The 20,676-nt window shown below is 42.4% G+C and overlaps 1 protein-coding gene across 3 annotated transcripts in view; it reads left to right on the top strand.

Annotated features, from left to right (window-relative positions):
* The window catches only part of Dnah11 (dynein axonemal heavy chain 11), a 318,597-nt gene that overhangs the window by 231,751 nt on the left and 66,170 nt on the right, over nt 1–20,676 (top strand). For all 3 annotated transcript variants that reach the window (XR_008218451.1, XM_052739195.1, XM_052739194.1), the window contains exons 62-65: nt 864–998; nt 7,632–7,802; nt 17,964–18,199; nt 19,497–19,619. Coding sequence is in view for 2 of the 3 variants with exons in the window: in XM_052739195.1 (XP_052595155.1) it covers nt 864–998; nt 7,632–7,802; nt 17,964–18,199; nt 19,497–19,619 (665 nt within the window). In the remaining variant the exon portion in view is untranslated. The remainder of the gene's footprint in view (nt 1–863; nt 999–7,631; nt 7,803–17,963; nt 18,200–19,496; nt 19,620–20,676) is intronic.

Genomic DNA, 20,676 nt, shown 5'->3' with positions numbered 1-20,676 from the left:
AGTTTAAATACAGCTAAAAAGTTGGGCCTCAAGAGTCTTAAGAGATGAGAAAGCTCCCAGAATGTCTCTTAGAAACCCTCAAGAACCGGCGGTGGCACATCTTGCTTCTCCTTACATGAGCCTTTGATCCTGTCACTCTTTAGTTGGCCTTTCTGCATCCATGGTTGAAGATGGTCTCCCTCTAAATGAACCCCACCTCCACATTGACACATTCAAGTTTTTTGATAAGATGACAGATTATGTCTGAGTCTCAACACCCAAATCTGAAGAAAATCCAAGTTGAGTCAGATCAATGAGGCAGTAGCTGATATCTTCCTTCGTTGTCTCAGTTCTGGATGAAATGCATAGAGAGTCAGTATGTGGGAAAACAGAAGAAAATGGCCACAACTGGTACATCTACCAACGAGTCAGGCACGGGGCGGCACACACCTCTAATCCCAGCACTTGGGAGGCAGAGAGAGGGCTGTGGAGAGATCAAGGCCTGTCAGTGCCAGAGTCAGATGGTCTCTGCTCTGAACTAATAAGTAATATAGCTACTACTGGAGGATTGGGACTTACGCACCAAAACAAAAGGGTTGGCACTCACCGTGTGTTTGAGTCTTAGGGAATGTCACTCAATTCAGTACCTCCGTGTACTCCATCCAAGAGAGAGGAAGTGGGAAAGTCATATAGCAGGCTATTAAACCGTGTAGGATGGCTCTGACGCGTTGGTCATCATCATAGCCTCCTTTCTTCCCTAAAATATGTGTGGTAAGGACAATAGAGAGAGGGGACTCATTTCGTGTCAACGGGTATCTTCCAGTGGCTGTAATGTTCGTCTTAACTGAAAACACCTCTGAAGTTAATTTTGACTCCTTTTTTAGGATCTGGATCAGAATCTGAGCAGGCTTACAGCTTCATTTGAAAAGGCAACAGCTGAGAAGGTCCGGTGTCAGGAAGAGGTGAATCAAACCAATAAGACGATTGACCTGGCCAACAGGCTTGTGAGCGAACTTGAGGCAAGTTATCTTTTCTTAAAAATTCTCACTGAAATATTCAGGCTGGCAGCTTTGGATTTTATGATCATTTATTGTCAATGATTAACTAAACATAGAATTTATAGTACTGGAGAATATTTGATCATTACTCAGACTAAAAGATCCAAGTTACCAGAAGATGTCAATAACCATAAACCCAGGCACAGAGGTGTATGCCTATAATCTCAGCGTTTGGGTCTTGACAGTAGAGGACCAGGAGTTCAAGGTTAACTCCAGCCACAAAGCAAATTCAAAGTTCAGGTGGCTAACACAGGACCCTGCCTTAAATGAAGCAAACAATGATCAATCTGTTGATTTTTTTTTTTAAGATTTTATGTAATTTTTTATTTTACGTGCATTGGTGTTTTGTCTGCATTCATGCCTGTGTGAGGGTGTTGGATCCCCTGGAACTGTAGTTACAGACAGTTGTAAACTGCCATGTGGTTGCTAGGAATTGAACCCAGGTCCACTGGAAGAGCAGCCAGTGCTCTTAACTGCTGAGCCATCTCTCTAGCCCTGATTTTTGTTTTTAATATGTAGCTAGTAAACTCAGTGTGACATCTGCATAGTCTCCAGTCAGAAAAGACAGACACTGATATCTACACTTTCACTGTTTACTAAGTTTATAGACTTCTCTACCACCAAAACGAAGGAAAGGTCTATGACAGAATTAGAACCCAACAGCAACTAGCTTCTTATCTTCTTTCATGATTCATGTCCATTATCTGTAAAATGCAAGATGAAGCTCCACAGCTTCAGGATGGCTCTTCTAACTCTAGAGAAGTTCACTGGGATATGTAGACTTTGTTTCTGGTTAACTCCAGTACATGTTTTTATTTGCAAGTTCTTTATAATGAAGTTTTAATAAAAAACACCAATTTTGTCAGGGTTTAGCTGTTTGGTAGTCACTTTGAGATAATGAAATATGTTGGCTAGTAGGTTATCTACTCATTTTTTTTCTTCCTTTTCTCTTCTCTCTCTTTGGCTGTTTTCCCTAAGATAGAATATAGAACTCAGGACAGCTGCTAGGCAGTTTGCCGTTGACTTCCCCTAGCAGACTATACTTTTACATCAAGCTTAACTGGTTATGTTTGTGATGTTCACTCTTTTTATGAGTAACTGGCACACTAACATGGATGGCTTCCTATCAGATAAAAGTCTTCAAGGAATTCTCATTAACTCTTCCTTGTATGAATATGCACAGTTGAAGAGCATGACCTCTGATGTGAATAAATTGCTGGTACCAAATTTTATTTGCTCTGTCATGCCGCATTAAATGATTTCAAGCAAGTCTTTGAAGCACTTGACTTTGTTTTCTTGTCTCTTAAATGGGAATTTGGATAATATATAAAGTATATTTACAATATTCCAAATTAGAAAGAACTCAAATTCCATCAGTAGATGAACAAAAATGTAATATATGCATGCAACGCTGTCAACATGGATAAACTTTGAGAATACCTTGCTAACAAACAAAGACCCAGGTATTTGAAATTCCCAAAGGAGGTAGACTTGTGGAAAGAGAATGTGGTTGTTAAGGGCAGAACATATTGCTGGGGCTTAGAGAATTGTTTCTGATGAACATGATTTGGGGGGTTATGGAGGGGATAGAGGGAAGAAAAAAGTGTGAAATTACAGTGGGGAAGGTTATAAAGTGTACAGATACACTAAAAACTCAATTGTGGACTTTAAAAAGTAGATTTCGTGGTGTGAAATGATGCTGTTTAAGCGTAAGGTACATTAGGTGCTTGGATAGTAGGCTGTCAATATTAGTATATGAATGATTACAAGTACACAAACTGAGAACACGGAACTAAGAAGCATACGGCCGTGTTACTAGAAATGCATTGGCCTGGAATGTAGATAGCAGTAGCATGGAAATGCACTTAGGTGGAGTTGATGGAAAACATGGTGTGTACTGTCTTAAACGTATTTTTTAAGTTACTAAGGGTAGACAATGCTGTGTTCACTAAGGCAATTAATAACGAGGTACCCCTTCTCTCTTGTCATACTTCCCCATACTTGGCACATGGGCAATGACCCTCATGCTTTTTGCCTCCTGCCCTGAGATGACTGCTACAGCCTATGGCCTATTGCCCCGAACACTTCCCATTTTGTCCAAGATAGGCACTACAATTTCAGATTTCTCCATAGAGATGGAGGCACATAGGCATCTGGGATTTTCTCTTTTTCTAAAACATCTGGCTTTCCTGGAAGGTAGTCTAGCAGACTCCCACTTAAATGTCTTTAGAGAGCTAGATTGACCACTCCTACCTGCAAAATAGGCTGGAAAGCTGGGAAATGGAATTATTATTGGCTCACCCAGCCACAGTCTCTATGGTAAGAGGTTGGACTCTTTTGTGAAGGAAGTACATAGTAGCCTGATTTCTTATGACTGTTAGTCTGGCTGCCCTGCCTCTCCCCCGCTCCCTGCCCCAACTCCACGCGCGCACACGCACACACACACACACACACACACACACACACACACACACACACTTTTGAGTGTGTCTAACTCTGTAGCCGAGGCTAGCTTGAAACTTACAGTATAACTGAGACTGGCTTCTCCTGCATCAGCTTCCTAAGTCCTGATATTACAAGCATGGGCCACCACACCAGGTTTATACTGTTTTCTAACATCCAATTTCAACTTGTTGCAGCTCTAATACACTGAGCCTCTGAAGCTTATGTTACGTGTGTGAGCACAGGGTTCCTCTGTCTCCACTCTCCATCCCAGCAGTGTCTCCTCTTGTGCTTCTGGCCAAAAGCTCTAAGCTTGTGGATTGGCCTTGGCCCTTTGTAGCATCTTGCAAAGAGCCAATTCACTGCATAGTCTGTGGTTCTGCCTTGAAAGTCCATTCAGAATCTCAGTGCTTCTCACCTTCCTTGCTGGTCCACATCACCAGCATCTCCCTGGAGTACATTTTACACACTGAAGTCTGTTTCTCTCCTTGGCAGTTGGGAGGCAGTTTAAAGACTCAGTTAGCCAATGTGACCACTTTGCCCAAGCTCTCCAATAGCTAACCACCTTGCCCAAAGCACCACCCAGAAGCTTTAAGTCACTTGGCCCCCTGGATGCCTCCAAATCCCTCTTGCTGCATTTCCATGACCTTCGTGGTCCTCTTCACAGAGTCTACCTGTGGCTTTTGGCCTTTCCCTCCACAGGGCCTACCTGGCTCCCTCCACAGGTGGCTGACTCTCTCAATTCTTTGCCAAAAGCTCTTTTTAGCATGTGGTGCTCAAACCTTGGTGTAACAGTATTCTCAGCTTGCCCTACTGCAGCTCACACATATACACTCACACAGCTCTATGGTGCTTTCTACTTTCTTTGTATTACACTTTCTCATAGAATCACATGGTACAGATGTCCATACATGCCTAGGTACATTTTTTTTTAATTTTGGCAACTTCATATATGAATGTAGTGTATTTAGGTCATATTTACTCTAACACCTCGCAGGTCCTTCCCCACATCCTCCCAACTTCCTGTCTTCCTCCTCTTCCTCTTCTTTTTATTACCGAGAAGTCCAATGGTACTACCCATATGTGCACAGGTATAGGGCTATTCAATGGATCATGAGCCGTGTACCATGGACTCTTCTCCCTCAATAGCTCTTACTTGCCAAACACTCCTCAGATCAGGGTGGGACCTAGTGAGTCCTTCCTCTATCCATGCTGGAGCTCTGACTGGATCTCGTGCAGGTCTTGTACTGGCAACCACAGTTTCTGTGAGTTCATTAATTAGTACAAGGATCCTGTCATGTCCATAACACACTGTTGGTTCTGGATCCTCCCTAATGTCTGGCTCCTACAATCTTTCTGCCACATCTTCCTCAATGTTCCAGAGTCTTGTCGGGAAGGGGTGCATATTTTTTGCATGTTTCTTTTATCCCAAACATAAACTTATCAACAGCAGGAGCTTCATGTATTTTGAACCATTTGGTCCCAGGCAGAGTGACTAGTACCTGGGGTCAAGGTCATTAATAAATATTTGTTGAAAGGAGTCTCTTTTGCTTTAAAAAAAAAATGTATTCTTTGAAGACTCATTCTTTTCAGGTCAGTTGAGAAATTTTACTATTCCTAGTCCTTATAGCTACTTCCACTTAATGAGGTAAGATTTATGTAGTTGAAGTGTTTCCCATTTGTGAAGTACATGGGGGAAAATGTCATGTAATTAGACTGCTTCTGAGATATTTAAAGATCTACTATGGTGGAAGTGGGCTTTTCCTGGTATCTCTGCTGCACAGGGGTAGTCCCAAAGTCTGGACTTACGCCGATTCAGACAATAAAAGTAGGGGAAGCTTGTGTGTTGTTAAGTAGGAAAAATATATTTTTGAAGGATTAATTGAACATGTCAGATCTTTTCCTTTGAGGATAAATTCTTTCTGAGTAGAACAGGAGACAGTTAACTTCTGAAAAGCATCAAGACTGATGATTTTGTCTATATAGCATTGACCTGGAAGCTCAGCTATTCAGACTAATAAATCAGGCAATTTATATTTAATCATTAACTAACTCCTGAGCTGAACAGCTGTTCAAAATTAGAAATGGGTCACCCCAGCCAGGATGACATTACAGGCAATCTATAATGCATTAGAATAAAATTATAGTGATTTTTAACTGTCCAGAAATTTATTACAGGACATGTTCCAACTCTTAAACCCTTGTTAGCCAGTGTCAGTAATGATTTATGCTGCCGGGGCGGTGAAATGAAATTATTGACGATCTCAACAGCCAGTAAGTCAGTGTTTAGTAAATCTTCAAGTCCAAAGGTGTTTTGGAGAATGAAGTGGGTGCACTTTATTATCATTTACAAAGCAAAGACAACAGAGTCCTCCTGAGTGCACCGGATGTGTTGTCTGTGGCTGAGGAAGGAAAGTAATGAATTCAGAAAAGAGGAATAGAGAGCTGGACTTCCTGTCTTTGTCCATGCAGCTGGAATGGTGATGTAGACCTATTGTTGGTTGGTTTTGAGTCTTTTCTTGGGGGACCTGCCACCCAGCTCCCAAATAAATCACACATGGAGGCTTATTCTTACTTGTGAATGCCTGGTCTTAGCTTGGCTTAGTTTCTTGCCAGCTTTTCTTAACTTATCCCATCTACCTTTTGCCTCTGGGCTCTTCCAGTTCTCTTACTTCTGTAACTCTTATTCTTACTCCATGACTTACTGTGTAGCTGGGTGGCTGCTCCTTGGAGTCCTCCTCCTTCTCTGGCTCTTTGATCTCTCCTCCCAGTTTTCTCCCTCTATTTATACTCTCTGCCTGCCAGCCCCACCTATCCTTTCTCCTGCCTTGCTATTGACTGTTCAGCTCTTTATTAGACCATCAGGTGTTTTACACAGGCACAGTAACACAGCTTCACAGAGTTAAACAAATGCAACATAAACAAAAGTAACACACCTTAAAATATTCTGCTACATAGACCCCTTAGAACAACTCCAAGAACATCCACATGTGTCCGGGATACTATTATGGTTTGCAGGAAGCTGACATTCTAATTGTTTGTGTCACATGTCAGTCATGTTTCCTGTGGCCTTTTTTTTCCCTAGAAGAAAGAGGAGATTTTTAGGATTCTCTTTCCTTAGAGTATGAAATTGCTGATTATTTTGGCTCCTATTAATGTTCATGTCCTTAGAACGTTGTATTAATTTTCTACATGCCTCAAAATGAAGTGAATTAGTGTACTATCCTACAGTTCAGGCAATCCATACATATTTATTGCATCTTTATACAAATCCAATATTAAGGGCTCTACATACTTAACCTGTAAATCAGATTTTAAATGGCCAGCCCACTAGATAGAAGGACTTCAACACAGTTTCTGAGTATATTGTCATTGAGGCTTGCTGGGTCCTGAATCCCATCATTTAACATGGCTCAGAGCTCCCTCCACTGATTTAATGATTGTATTAGAAAAATGGCCCAAATTTGGTTACTACTCGAATCATTCCTTAATTAACAGAATTCAGAATAAATGGCTGTTTAAGCTTTATGTTTTAATTAACATGAATGATGTTTGGCAATCTTCTTTGTCTGATCAGCCCATAGACAGTATATTAAGGAAAAAAAAATGTTGGTTAAGACAGTATAGTGCTATTGCCAAAGGGGGGGTGGGAGTTGGAGACTAATCAGGCTGACATCAGGATTTTAGCAGTGAGGCATGGTGTTACACAGCTAGACTAGGGAGACTGAGGCAGAAGCATAGCAAATTGGAGGCCAGCCAGGGTTATATAGTGAGATATATTTATTTTTTAAAAAATCCTAACGTCACTTACTTGTAGCAGCAAGTCTTGGCTCTGCTCTCCCAGAGGGACGGGGAAGCAGTTGATTGACCTGTTAAGAAGGGCCCAGTCACGATGCAGAGTTAGCGCAACAGAGAAAACAGCTCATGTCCTGTGGTGCTGAACTTGGCTGGAGAGAGTGGGAGAACTGTGTGGTGATGATGGGTTTCAGACATGCGAAAGATTATAGCAGTCACTCCACCCAGTTCTACTCTGTCCTTCTAGAGCGGGTGCAGGAGGCCAGAGCCTTGAACTGGGCTGTCAGGTAACTGCATTAAGCATTTGCCGAGTTGATGTTCAGCCTGTAATTACATATGGGTAATTTTATCCTTCAGTCAGAGAAGATTCGATGGGGTCAGTCCATTAAGTCCTTTGAAACTCAAGAGAAGACACTGTGTGGAGACGTGCTGCTTACAGCAGCGTTTGTGTCTTACATCGGATCCTTTACAAGACAGTATCGCCAGGAACTGGTGGACTGCAAGTGGGTTCCGTTTCTTCGGCAGAAGGTGAGGCCCATCCTTCACTCTGTCAACATGGGGAAAGTGTTGCAAATAAATTCCAGCAGTGACCTTTGTGTATACCAGCTACCTCTGTACCTTTGTAATGGTGTCTCTCACATCTTGTTTGCTTGTCTCATTTTAATGATGATTTGTACCTGGAGGTGAAAGTATATAGACTCCGTGGTTAGAGGGTACATTTCACAAGACAATAGGAAGCAAAACCAGATTGTTAGACTATTGAGTAGCATGAAGTGTTTTGTTTTCTTACTAATATTGATATTTATTAAGGATTTTTCAAGATTTATTTAAATTAAAGTGCAGCATTTTGTAAAATGACACTTTTTAAAAAGCTCACCATAAATTTGAATGCTGAAATCCATAGGTGACATAAAATCAAAGAACTGAAATATTTGAAATCCCATGGTTTAAGAGCTCCTGTGTGTGGTTGAGAAAACAGAGAAGCAGAAATTTTAAGTGACTCCCACAGTGGAGCAGGAAGTCAGCCACCTGATGTCCAGACCACAGTCTTCTTGCGACACTGCCGTCGTGATTGATGAAATAGCCTCCCAGTTTACTTACTCACCCTTTTCTGGAATGTCAAGACATCCTCAACCCTCTGTGCATTAATGTTCCCCACAAGGCAGTTACGTCTCAGCTTTCACAGTAGCTGTTTTCACAACTTAAGTACATGCCAATGGAAAGTCTGCAATTTAAATGAAATCAATGTTTTAGGGAAAACTCATCATTAAAGGCACATAATTCATCATTTTTATGGGAAAATCCCATTAAAATTAAATTATGTCACACACCTATAATCTCAAAAATTGCTTTTATATTGAAGACTTCTTACATGAGATTATGTGTGTTATTCTCTAAATTTCTAGGTTGGCCTTTAAATATCACCAAGGATCTGATTAAGTTAGTCTGCTAATTTTGTCCAATTTTTAGGGCATTGTGAGTTTCTAAAGTGGCCATTGTCTGGATGTCTGTTTAGTCTCTTTTCTTCTTATTTTCTCTGTCTTGTCTTCTCCATGGTTGAGTCTTCTTGTATTTGTCCAAGTCATCCTGTGGCTACTGTAGACTGACGGTTTTTTCTTTAGTGATTCTCTCTGCACTTATAGTTATTAGTAAAGAACTCTCACTCTCTCAAAATTATGAGGAAACTCACTTCTAACATCCAAGCTATTGAACATTGGCTTCCTGGTATAACTGCTCACTTTGGGCTTGTGTTGAGAATATGAACATATGCTGCCAGGTCATTTTATGTTTTCTACACTAGAAACTTGCCTTTTCCACATTAGGTTTAAAACTGATCTTTAATTGCTAATCTAATATCATTTGTGCTTCTAGAAACTCCCAAGTTAGTTGATTTGTATTTTTCCCATTTAATTTTAAACTTGGGATTCCATGAAAAGTAAACTGTTAAGAGATCATAAAGATCCTATAATTGATTGACTTGTCCAAATTAGTGTCTTAAATATGTGACTAAAGCAAAATGACAATTTCCTGGTGATATATGCTAAGCATGTATTAATGTCCATGAAGGACCTGTTTGTTTGTGACCTTAAGATTCTCCCTAAGAAACCCCATGTAGTTTTCAGTCATCATAGCTCTGTATCCTTTAGTGTTTTGTAAGCCACCATGCAAGCAGAGACAGACATTAAATTAGCCAGCCTCTTCTCCCATGCATGTCTGGGAAGAGTTAAACTAAACGAAGAATACAGCTCCACACTATGTAAGTGAGGGAAATAGAAAGATTCTGCTGGGAGAGAACAGGACCCAGCAGAAAGTGCTACGTAAATGTAACAAATGTTTGTCCTTTTGGAATCAAACATGACCATTTGATTCAGCTGCAGTGAGGTGGGAAGATGGTAATGGGGCGGTGGCGGTGGTGGCGGCGGCGGCGGCGGCGGCGGCGGTGATGGTGGTGGCAGTGGTGGTGGTGGTAGGGAACAGAAGAAGCTGTGATAGCTCATCAATGCTACAGTTTATGTGATTCTTTTTTCTAGCATTCCCATATCTTCTCAGTATACAGGAGCACTGTGTGTCTCTTGCCTGTCTGTGGTTTGTCCGTGTGCTTGGGGGTACCCTAGGCATTCTCCTGGTTTGGACACAAACCAGTTATCAAGTGAGTATGGTGTGTGGCAATCATGACTCTGTAAACCAAGCATGTCATTTATTGATGACCTAGACGTTATTAAGGTAGCCTTGGAAGAAACTCTTCTCTGAACATTGAGAGTTGGTTGTCTTCCCTGTTCTCAGAAATGCACATAGTCTGAACAATACATATTATTTTAATACATAATCTAGATACATCAGTCATAGCTTATTTAGTAAGTAAACTCAGTTTGATTCAAGTTAAAATTCTAAGGAAAATTGTATTTTTATTTGACTCAATGATTATAAAGTTTGTTGAAGGATATGGGGTTTTTTGGTTTGGTTTTTTGTTTGTTTGTTTTGTTTTGTTTTGTTGTTGTTTTCAAGACAAAGTTTCTCTGTATAGCCTTGGCTGTCCTGGAACTCACTCTGTAGACCAGGCTGGTTTTGAACTCACAAAGATCAGCCTGCGTGTACCTCCCAAGTGCTGGGATTAAAGGAGTGTGTCACCACTACCCAGGGAAGGATATGATTTTAAGACAGCCAAAATAATTTTAAAATAGAACTATGAGATCCTTTTCCTTCAAGACATTAAAATAGCTTCTAAAACTACGTCATTACAACCAAGTCCTTCTGTAGGGGATGCAGAATCGACTAGTGCTCAAAAGCATGCGAAGAGTTCTTTGACATCTACAACACAACCGTGCACAAATGCAGGTACTTCTATCCCTGGCCTCTCTTCCTGGCCACTCCGCGGTCACTCTGGACCAGCTTTCATTCCAGCACCTATCTGTCAGATTTCATGTGTACAGTTCTGAGTGCTTGCCGTTGTCCTTGCGTCTGGCTGTTGGCAGTACTCAATAGAGTTGACTGTGCCTCCTCGCGTCTGTGCCTGCTTTCTTTGCTCTCAAGACACCACCCTGCTCTGATCTTCCCTAGCTCACTGGCCAGTTCTTGGGCTTCGTTGACTGGCCCCGCCCTGCTACTCTCCAAGCGTTAGAATTGATATCCAGGGCTTCCACCTCCAACCGCTTCTGTAGTAGAATATTAATTTAAGATGTGTTACTTTTGTTTATGTTGCATTTGTTTAACTCTGTGAAGCTGTGTTACTGTGCCTGTGTAAAACACCTGATGGTCTAATAAAGAACTGGCCAATAGCGAGGCAGGAGAAAGGATAGGCGAGGCTGGCAGGCAGAGAGAATATATAGAGGGAGAAATCGAGGAGAAGGGGAGAAACAAGGAGATGGAGAGGGAAAGAGCTAGGAGCCAGAGAAGGTGGAGGACTCCGGGGGCCAGCCACCCAGCTACATAGCCAGCCATGAAGTAAGCGTAAGATTTACAGAAGTAAGGGAACATGGAAAAGCCTGGAGGCAAAAGGTAGGTGGGGATCATTTAAATTAAGGAAAGCTGGCTAGAAACTAAGCCACACTAAGGCTGGGCATTCATAATTAAGAATAAGCCTCAGTGTGGAATTTATCTGGGAGCTGAGTGGTGGGCCCCCAAAGAGTAAACCCACAACACACTTCACTCTTCACTCACATCATCTTTATCATTTAGCCAGGTGTATGCTATAAGCACCATCTTTATGTTGCTGACTTCCAAATGTGTGCCTGCAGCCCCAGACCATGGCACCTCTGCTTGTCTCAGATGTAGCAGTGTGGTCTCCTGACTGGCCCTTAGACCCTCCCTCCTGTGTTTACTGGAGGCTCCCTGCTGTCACCTCCATGTTCCCCTTTCTTCTAAGGTTTATACCCAGTCTGTCAACTTCTACCAACCTGAGCAGATCTTGTCTGCTGGACCTGGGACCTGAAAGAATGGGGCGGACTACAGTCTAGCGCTGTAGACAGCCTTACTTCTGTTTCAGGGTGCCTTTACACAGGAATGAAATAAAGCAAGCAGTGATTCAAGGAGGGTTGTTTGAGTTCATAAAAACATGTAAGTAAATGTCAGTAAGCACATGTTAACAGAGCAGCACTTCCCCAGAACTTTCTCAGGACAGATCAACTTAATTGTCTGGCACATATTATAGATTATATCTGGAAAAGCTTGAAAGCAAGGCAGAAGGCCATATCCACAGTCAGGATACACTGACCAGATTGGGTTCTATAGCTATATTTTGACATCCAAAAAAAATAAGCATGTCTTATAAATTGACTGTAAATGTTTGTCACAGGAGGCATGAAATCATGTCCAAGAACACTCCAGGGAACAAAATGCACCTGAGGCAAAAGGCCCTCTGCCTTTTTTCCTGGAGCCTCGATCACAGTTCTCCAGTGCATTGTGCACCATGCGTCATTCTTCTGACCGTGCTCCAACAACTCCCCTTTTATTTTTTTTTAAACTTTAGGATATTCATTCTTGTTTGGAGTCATTGACATGCTAAGAGAAGCACGGACAGACACAAGTGCAACTCTAGATCCAAGAGCACTATGCCACCAGGAACAAAGATCCATGCCCTGCAAGGCGTCAGAGTTCTGCCTTTCCTTGTCTGGAGATTTCAGGCAATGACTTAAAAAATGTCTGAAACATCTTATCCTGGTACCCAGTGGTCTAGTTTTTATATCACACAGGACAGGACATGGCCACATGTAAGGTTAAGTGTCCTGAAAATGCCAGGAAGCTCAAGTCATAGCTTCCCACTGGGGCAAATTTAAAAAATTTAAAGTTAATAAGGTAACAGTAAGAGTATCTCAGGAAGTAGTTCCTCCTTTTTATTTTTTAAAAGTTGTTTTCTAAGGGTGGAATGTGTGCGTTCTACAAATGTTTGACTCTCTGGGTTGTGAAATTCCAGTGATACGTTGAATTTTTCATTCTTCCCAGCATTTCTTAAAATTTCTACTAGTAGAAGCTGGACCACTGTCTGTTTTTAACTGTGTAACAGTGAATGTCTGAAATAAGGTGGAAATAAGAGCTTTGGAGGAGGGTAATGTATCTAACTTTGAATGTTGAATAGTTAATACTTTATTATGTAAGCCTTGACCATCAATACTTAAATGGTCACGTGACCATCTTTGGGGAACAGTATGATTAGCACTGGGGGCACACAAGGTCTCTGAGTGATTGACATACACAGGAATGTTATTTTCTTCCCAGTTAACGAAATGAGGTACAGGAGGATCCGGTACATACGCCCAATGCGTCTCAGCAGTAACAGATGCACTCAACAGAGACAAGATAGCAAAAAGCAATTCTGCAGTCACACCCTTCCCCTGAGGTTCCATCAGCCCTTTCCCTTCAGACACCGATTTTTTCATCTGAGTCATTTTTGGTAGGGAGGCTTTGCTCTTTTGGTTTGATGACTCTGCTGTTCCATTTCCTTTCTTTTCTTCAGAGGTAGCCTCTGTGGCCACTTTGGCACCTCTTAGTCCATCTTCTACAGGTTGAGTCAGTCTTTCAGGTATCCTCAGCTTCCCTGAGGATAACGCACAAACATATCCCTGTCTCCAGTGAGTGGCTGGGACAGGGCCATTCAGTTGGCCAGACATGACCTCTCTCCAGAGAACTGTGACCCTGAATGTTTTTTCAGAGGGGCCCAAAAATGTTCTGCAGCAGTAAATCCATCCTTGCCCAAATTTTATATAAAATAGAAGATAAAATATTGTGAAGAGTATTCATACTACCTTACCCTCCTTTATTTTTAAATTATATTTAAGTTGTTCATTAACTCTTTCCACAAAGGATTGACCCTGAAGGTTATATGGAATGCCTGTGATATGGCAAACTGTTGGCAAAATTCTTGAAAAGGCTTGGCAATGTATGCAGGAACATTGTTAGTTTTTTAACCATTTTACAGGGGTATAAAAATAGCAAAAACGAGTGCCAAGTCATCTAAAGTATTAAACAAAAAATTAATAATTTTTAAATGAGGAATTCAAATTTAAAGTTAATCCCATTTTATTTTTGTAAACAGATCCTTTAGATTATTATTATTTTGTAGAAAGCAGAATATCATTCATATAATGCATAATAAAAGCAAGAGGAAACAACTCTTTAGCTCTTTTTAAAGTATTAGCGACACACTTTTTACACAAAGTTGGGCTATTTGTCATAATTCATTCCTTTTTCCTTGTTGAATGACTGCTAATAGTTGAGACATTGTCTGCCCTTGGAGGGCCATAGCCAGAGTTAGCCCTTGAGCACACAAAGGCCCAATATCAGTACAGAGGTGGTTGTAGTCATTAATTTCCCCTTTTTTTATTTAAAGAATGAATGGCAGTCTGGCATGCAGTATCCACATTCTCATATGCCAGTAGCTTAACAATGTAACATGAATCTTAAAAGGTCTTATTAATAAAAACAAACCTGAAGCCAGGTATTGGGGTGAATGCTGGAAGATCAGAGAAGCAGAACAAGCCACAACTTCCTCACCTTGCCAATTCCTCAGCTGATCCTCTTTCCTCAGACTGGAAGCCTCTGAGTCCTCATCCAGAGTGAACCTCAGCTGAACTGTTGCTCAAAAGTCTAAAAGCTTAACCAGACTTTAGTTCTTGGTCCTCACGCCTTATATACCTTTCTGCTTTCTGTCATCACTTCCTGGGATTAAAGGCGTGTGTCACCATGCCTGGCTGTTTCCAGTGTGGCTTTGAACTCACAGAGATCCAGACAATCTCTGCCCTCTAAGTGATAGGAATAAAGGCATGTGTGTCACCATTTTCTGGCCTCTATATCTAGTGGCTGTTCTGTTCTCTGATCCCCAGATAAGTTTATTAGGGTGTGCAATATACTAGGTAACACAATATCACCACATAACAATAAGTATTTCTGCCTCCCTATCAACCATAAGACAACTGTAAAAGATGAGAAACAAAATCTTGATATGGCTCATCAGGCTTCTGTCTCATTTTTTCCCCCAGAACCCAGGAATTTGTGCCATGCATCCTCATTCCAAGAAAGCAAAGGTGCTCTTTTCAGGAAGAGCAGCACATGATCTCCCTGGCCTGGTTCATTCCGGCCATCACTGTAGTCGTTGGGTAGAGGAGGATACACTGTTTCGAGTCAGGGCACTCATTCAGAATATACTGAGAATCATCATCTCCCTGACCTGGTTCATTCCAGCCATCACTGTAGTCCTCGGGAAGAGGAGGATACACTGTTTCAGGTCAGGGCACTCATTCAGAATACACTGAGAATCTGAGTGCTTTCTGCCACTTCTGGTGCGGCCGTCCAGACCCAAGCCATCATATTCTCTTGGATTGTTATAAGAGTCCCCACACGCCAGGCGGTGGTGGCGCACACCTTTAATCCCAGCACTCGGGAGGCAGAGCCAGGCGGGATCTCTGTGAGTTCGAGGCCAGCCTAGTCTACAGAGCGAGTTCCAGGGAAGGTGCAAAGCTACACAGAGAAACCCTGTCTCGAAAAACCAAAAAAAAAAAAAAAAAAAAAAAAAAAAAAAAAAAAAAAAAAATGAGTCCCCACACACCTTTTCCCAAGTCTACAAGATGTTGTTTGTCCCTTAAATTGCCTCTGAACATACCCAGTCTGAGCTTTCAAAAATGAAAGTCCATTTTCTTCTTAAATCCCTTGAGTCATTCTCCATTGCACTCAGAACAAAATGCAGAGATTCTACCAAAGCTTCGAACCCTTGTGGGGGTTGCACATTGTCTTACTTGATGTCGCTTTGATTTCCCTCTTCTGCTCTTGTTACTCGGGCTACCTCAGAGCTCACCAGGTGTTTCAGCCTCAGGCCTTTGAACTGCCTTCCTCCTCTGCCTAGCAGCATCTTCTTTAAGGACATCCTGGGTCTCACAACCATCAACTCTTTGTTCTGTTGAGGTTATCCAAGACACTAGATATGATTACAACCCCATCTCCCAGCATGCCTCTCTCCTCTCGTCCTTGTTTATTTGTTTTGCAGTGCTTGGAGGCAAACCCAGAAGCATTCCGAGTAGTTTTAAGGATTTAAACGTTAGATATTAAAGGGAAGTGTAGGGAATCATCATTCCGACATGGAGGTGTGATGTGTCTCCCACCCCACCCCTGTTGATTCTGTTGTACAGATTACATTACACAGCAGGGTGGTCCAAAACTTACAAGGCCACATGTTTGAACAACCCCCCTCTGTTTTCCACCCAGAACAGTGATTTAATCCTGGCGTAGGAAGTCCTCAAGGGGATGGAAGTCTTTATTTATCATGACTATAGACACTGTAATGAAGCTTGCATCAGCAATCCTCAAAGCCTCGACATCACATGAGAAGACAGGCACCAAGTTTGCAGGCGGATACCCAGAAGTGAAGGAGGCAGGGAGTTCATGGGAATGGCAGAAGAAAATTGAAGTATGAGAGGTATATTTTAGGCTAGCTAGAAACCTGAGTTTAGCTGAAAATAGATAAAAATACAGAAAGATACCTCTAAAATTAAGAATATAATTACAGTTATGACTTTATAACCATGCTCATGAGTACATACCCCAAAGAAAAGCAAAGACTCCGGCAGATGTTTGCACACTCAGGTACCTAGAAGCATTGCTGATGTTAGCCAAGGGGAGGAAGCAACTCCAGTGTCCAGGGACAGGTAGGTGGGTTTTTACATGTGGCATAGGTGTAGAATAGAATATGATTCAACATGAAACAGGGAATCTGATTTATGCTTCAGCATGGATAAGCCTGGCAGACGTGATTCTGACTGAAAAGAGCCAAACATGAGAACAAATGCTGTGTGAACCCACTTTTGTGTAAGACAGAGAAGTCAGATTCATAATGACAGATAAGTAGCAGATGCCGGGACTGGGGTGGAGGGAATGGGAGTTGTTCTAAATAGATATGAGATTCAGTTTGGGAAGATGAGAAAGTTCTGCAGATGGAGATGGGTGATGGCTCTATGATATTGTAAGTACTTACTGCTACTGGACTATACGTATTTAAGATGACAATGTTTATGTTGTGTATCATTTACCACAATGAAAAAGAAAACCCACGGTAGGGTAATTGCTGGATGTCTTAAGGCTGCTAAAGTATATGGAAGAGGGGGAGTGGTACAAGGTCAGAGAATTGGATTTGAAATTCAGACTTGAGTGGTGACAGTTTCATGGATTCTAAGGTCTAGAGCAGTACCTGCAGTCCTACACTAAAGGTATGGTAGATCATGCATAGAGAGAGGTATGTGCAGAGAAAGCCAGAGAGGACACATATCAGCTTCCTCCCACCATGTGCCTCCCTCAGGGTGCTAGCGTGGGCAGAGGTTGATTCTTTCTATGAATGTTAATAGCACAACTTGGAAAGCTGAAAAGGACCAGAGGGAAGTCATCAGTAAGGTGAACAGATACACGGAGGACTGCACAGCCTCAGAGCCAATGTTTCAGTAAGGATGGGAGGGCAGTGGTCAGGGTGACCTAAGGGGAGGAAAATGGCCACCCCTTCCCAAACTCCTTTTTCAGTGATGGGAGCACTCAGAAAATGAAAACCCTTTGATAAAGTGAGCTCCTGGGCCATGATCCTCTGGCCCACACTCATGGTGGATAAAGCTACAGAGGAGAAAACTGTTTAAATGTATTAGTAACAGTTGAAGCCAAATCTCTGGGGCTGAAGAGGGGGAGCCTGTTGAGAGATTTGAAGTTCCTTCTCCCCATTTGACTGTAATAGACAGCCTGGCTTTGAGTGCTGCTGGGCCAGGGGGAATCCAGGTTTTGGCTAAAACAGGGCTGGAAGGCCAAGATTCTGAAGGAAATCTGGGAAGGACTGTCAGAGAAGTGCCAGAACTGGGAACAGGCTGGGAGGCTGAGATGGGAAGCACAGGGCTTCATCCCTGAAAGGCTATCATCTTGTTCGTTTGGGTAAAGATGATGGGGTTTCATCCGACTGCAGAGACTTCATTAACCCACTCCAGAAAGGGACACAGGTGGACGCAGTTAATAAACTGGATCCTGAATCCACAGCTGACAGGATTCTGAAAGGTCTGTGTTCCATTATTTCACGATGTAGGTTGCATTCAGCTTTGGGGAGTCTGCAGAGAATTCATGTGCGTTCTCTTGACTTCATTTTCTCTTGGCGTTGGGCTCATTTTCTCGTCTACCCCATCAGCCTTTCTCCTCTGCCATGCTGCTCGTTGATCCCATTTGACTTTGATTTCAAAGGTTTCCATCCCGATAACAGAAGGCCTGGACTTGATTGCCATGTTGACAGATGATGCTACAATAGCCACCTGGAATAACGAAGGGCTGCCCAATGACAGGATGTCAACGGAAAATGCTGCCATCCTTACACACTGCGAGCGCTGGCCCCTGATGATAGATCCTCAGCAACAGGGAATTAAGTGGATCAAGAACAAGTACGGGCCTGACCTGAAAGTCGCGCACTTAGGCCAGAAAGGGTAGGTGGGTCCTGATGCAGCCGTCTTTGTGTTAGCCTCTTCTGAAGAGGGGCTGATCTTGACAAAGCCTTCACCGTCTACCACTTTACAGCATTACAGTTGGGTGCCACTTGTTGATTTTCTAGCTCATGTTTCTTATAAAGAATTTCTACTGAAAGACAGTCATGTTAGATAGAATCCAATTATTTTAAGGGTTTGAAAAATAAGAAATAAACATTGTATCTGAGATTGAAAATACATTAACTTCCTAAGACTAGTAATGAAAATTATTCCTTATGTGATATATTCCTTCTCTGGAGTGTTGGGTATATGGCAACAGAAGAATTGTGCTTGTAGGCTAACAATGCTTGCAGCCACAGCCCTGAGTGCACTCTTTGCCCAGGAGATGCTAACATGGATGCAGGTTCCCACAGTGGGTGCCCAGTCTCCTAGACTAGCTCTGTTGGTCATTTTTGAAAGCTGAGTCTGCTTAGATGCCATGTCACTGTGTCCTGGAGCACTGGGTCTAAACAGTAGGAAGCTGTGAGCTCCCAGCTGGCCTCCATTCAGCATTGAATGGATCGTTTTAGACCTACTGATACAATCTGAAAAAAAATCACTTTGGATAGGGAGAGATTCAGACATGAAAGAAGAAGACAGTTTACCATTTTATGGGATTTAAAGGTATGAAGACTGAGGGTGGGTGTGGAGACTGCTGTCAGTAGAGTGTGTGCCCTGCAGGTGTGAGGACTTGAGCTTTGCAATCTCAGCATGGGGGAGAGCAAGGCTTGCATGCCCCTGTGGCTTGCTGGCCAGCAAGTTTCAAGTCAGTGAGAGCTTGTCACCAACAACAAGGTGGACAGCTCCTGAGAAACAATACCAAAAGTTGACCTCTGACCTCCACACATGTATGAGTGCTCACACACATGCACGTGCACACACACACATATACACATACATGAGTGTGCGCGCACACACGCACATGCACATGCACAGAGACAGGTCTAAAAGTTTGACAAAACCAGTCAATTAGTTTCATTTATTCTAAATGGGCAAATGGAGTAAATGTAAATTTATGATACTTGGGTCATTTATACTTATTTCCAACACTGATTGTTATCAGAAGCAATTAATTTATATTTGACTGCAAATTTTCCTTCAAAATGTGACCCCAAATATATGGTGTGATACTGTGTTATAAAAGTTTCCTTTAAGTTCATTTAAAATAGCTACATAAAATACAATTTAATCATATAATTTTTGGCATTTTTCTGTTCTTCTTTATCTCTTACCATCTCTGTTTGGACTGTTCTTTAAGGTTTTTAAATGCCATTGAGGCAGCCCTGGCCTTTGGTGATGTCATCCTAATTGAAAACCTCAAGGAAACGGTGGATCCAGTCCTTGGTCCTCTGCTTGGCAGGAACACCATTAAGAAGGGGAAGTAAGTGCTCTGTTGGTTTTTTAGACTGTGCCTTGTGCTGTGCCTTGTGCCCAGTGGCTTTGCTGCTATCTCTGGCTCTTGGTCTCATACAAAGACACCATCCACCTTGGTGACATTTCTGAACTCCATCCCATTATAACGGTACCCTGCTGTGGGATGGTCTGTATGTCAAGTGTGTTACTGATGGGTTGGTAAATAAATCACTGATTGGCCAGTGGCCTGGCAGGAAGTATAGGCGGGACAAGGAGGAGAATAAAGCTGGGAAGTGGAAGGCTGAGTCAGAGAGACACTGCCAGCCGCCATCATGACAAGCAGCATGTGAAGATGCCAGTAAGCCACGAGCCACGTGGCAAGGTACAGATTTATAAAAATGGATTAGTTTAAGATGTAAGAACAGTTAGCAAGAAGCCTGTCACGGCCATACAGTTTGTAAACAATATAAGTCTCTGTGTTTACTTGGTTGGGTCTGAGCGGCAGTGGGGCTGGCGGGTGAGAGAGATTTGTCCTGACTGTGGGCAAGGCAGGAAAACTCTAGCTACAGTACCCTACAGCCAAACCAACCTCAGATAAACCAAACTCACTCCTCACTCTGCTTGGCAAATTTCCCTTGTGTAATTACTTCCTGAATCCTAGACTGGGGATATACTATCAGTCTGAGGATAGTCCCCTGTGCTCAGTTTACACAGCCTACTCTCTAAGTTCAGCCAATTGCAAAACACTGTGTCTGACTTTTCTGCATATCACTTGTATTTACTTAGTATATTCTCAAAATAGACTTTAAGTGGTCAATATTTTTTTTTTTTTGGTTTTTCAAGACAGGGTTTCTCTGTGTAGTTTTGGCACCTGTCCTGGAACTCACTCTGTAGCCCAGGCTGGCCTCGAACTCACAGACATCTGCCTGCCTCTGTGTCCTGAGTGCTGGGATTAAAGGCGTGCGCCGCCGCCGCCGCCGCCGCCGCCGCCGCCGCCGCCGCCACCGCCACCGCCACCACCGCCACCACCACCCGGCTAAGTAGTCAATGTTTTTATCAGCATCTAGTAATAACATCTAAAAAAA

This window comes from Peromyscus californicus, unplaced genomic scaffold, assembly GCF_007827085.1.
Source record: "Peromyscus californicus insignis strain IS unplaced genomic scaffold, ASM782708v3 Scaffold_15__1_contigs__length_86483966, whole genome shotgun sequence".
In the NCBI taxonomy this organism is placed as follows: Eukaryota; Metazoa; Chordata; class Mammalia; order Rodentia; family Cricetidae; genus Peromyscus; species Peromyscus californicus.
The sequence above is the reverse complement of the archived record's forward strand: the minus strand, read 5'-3'. Positions and strand labels throughout refer to the sequence as shown.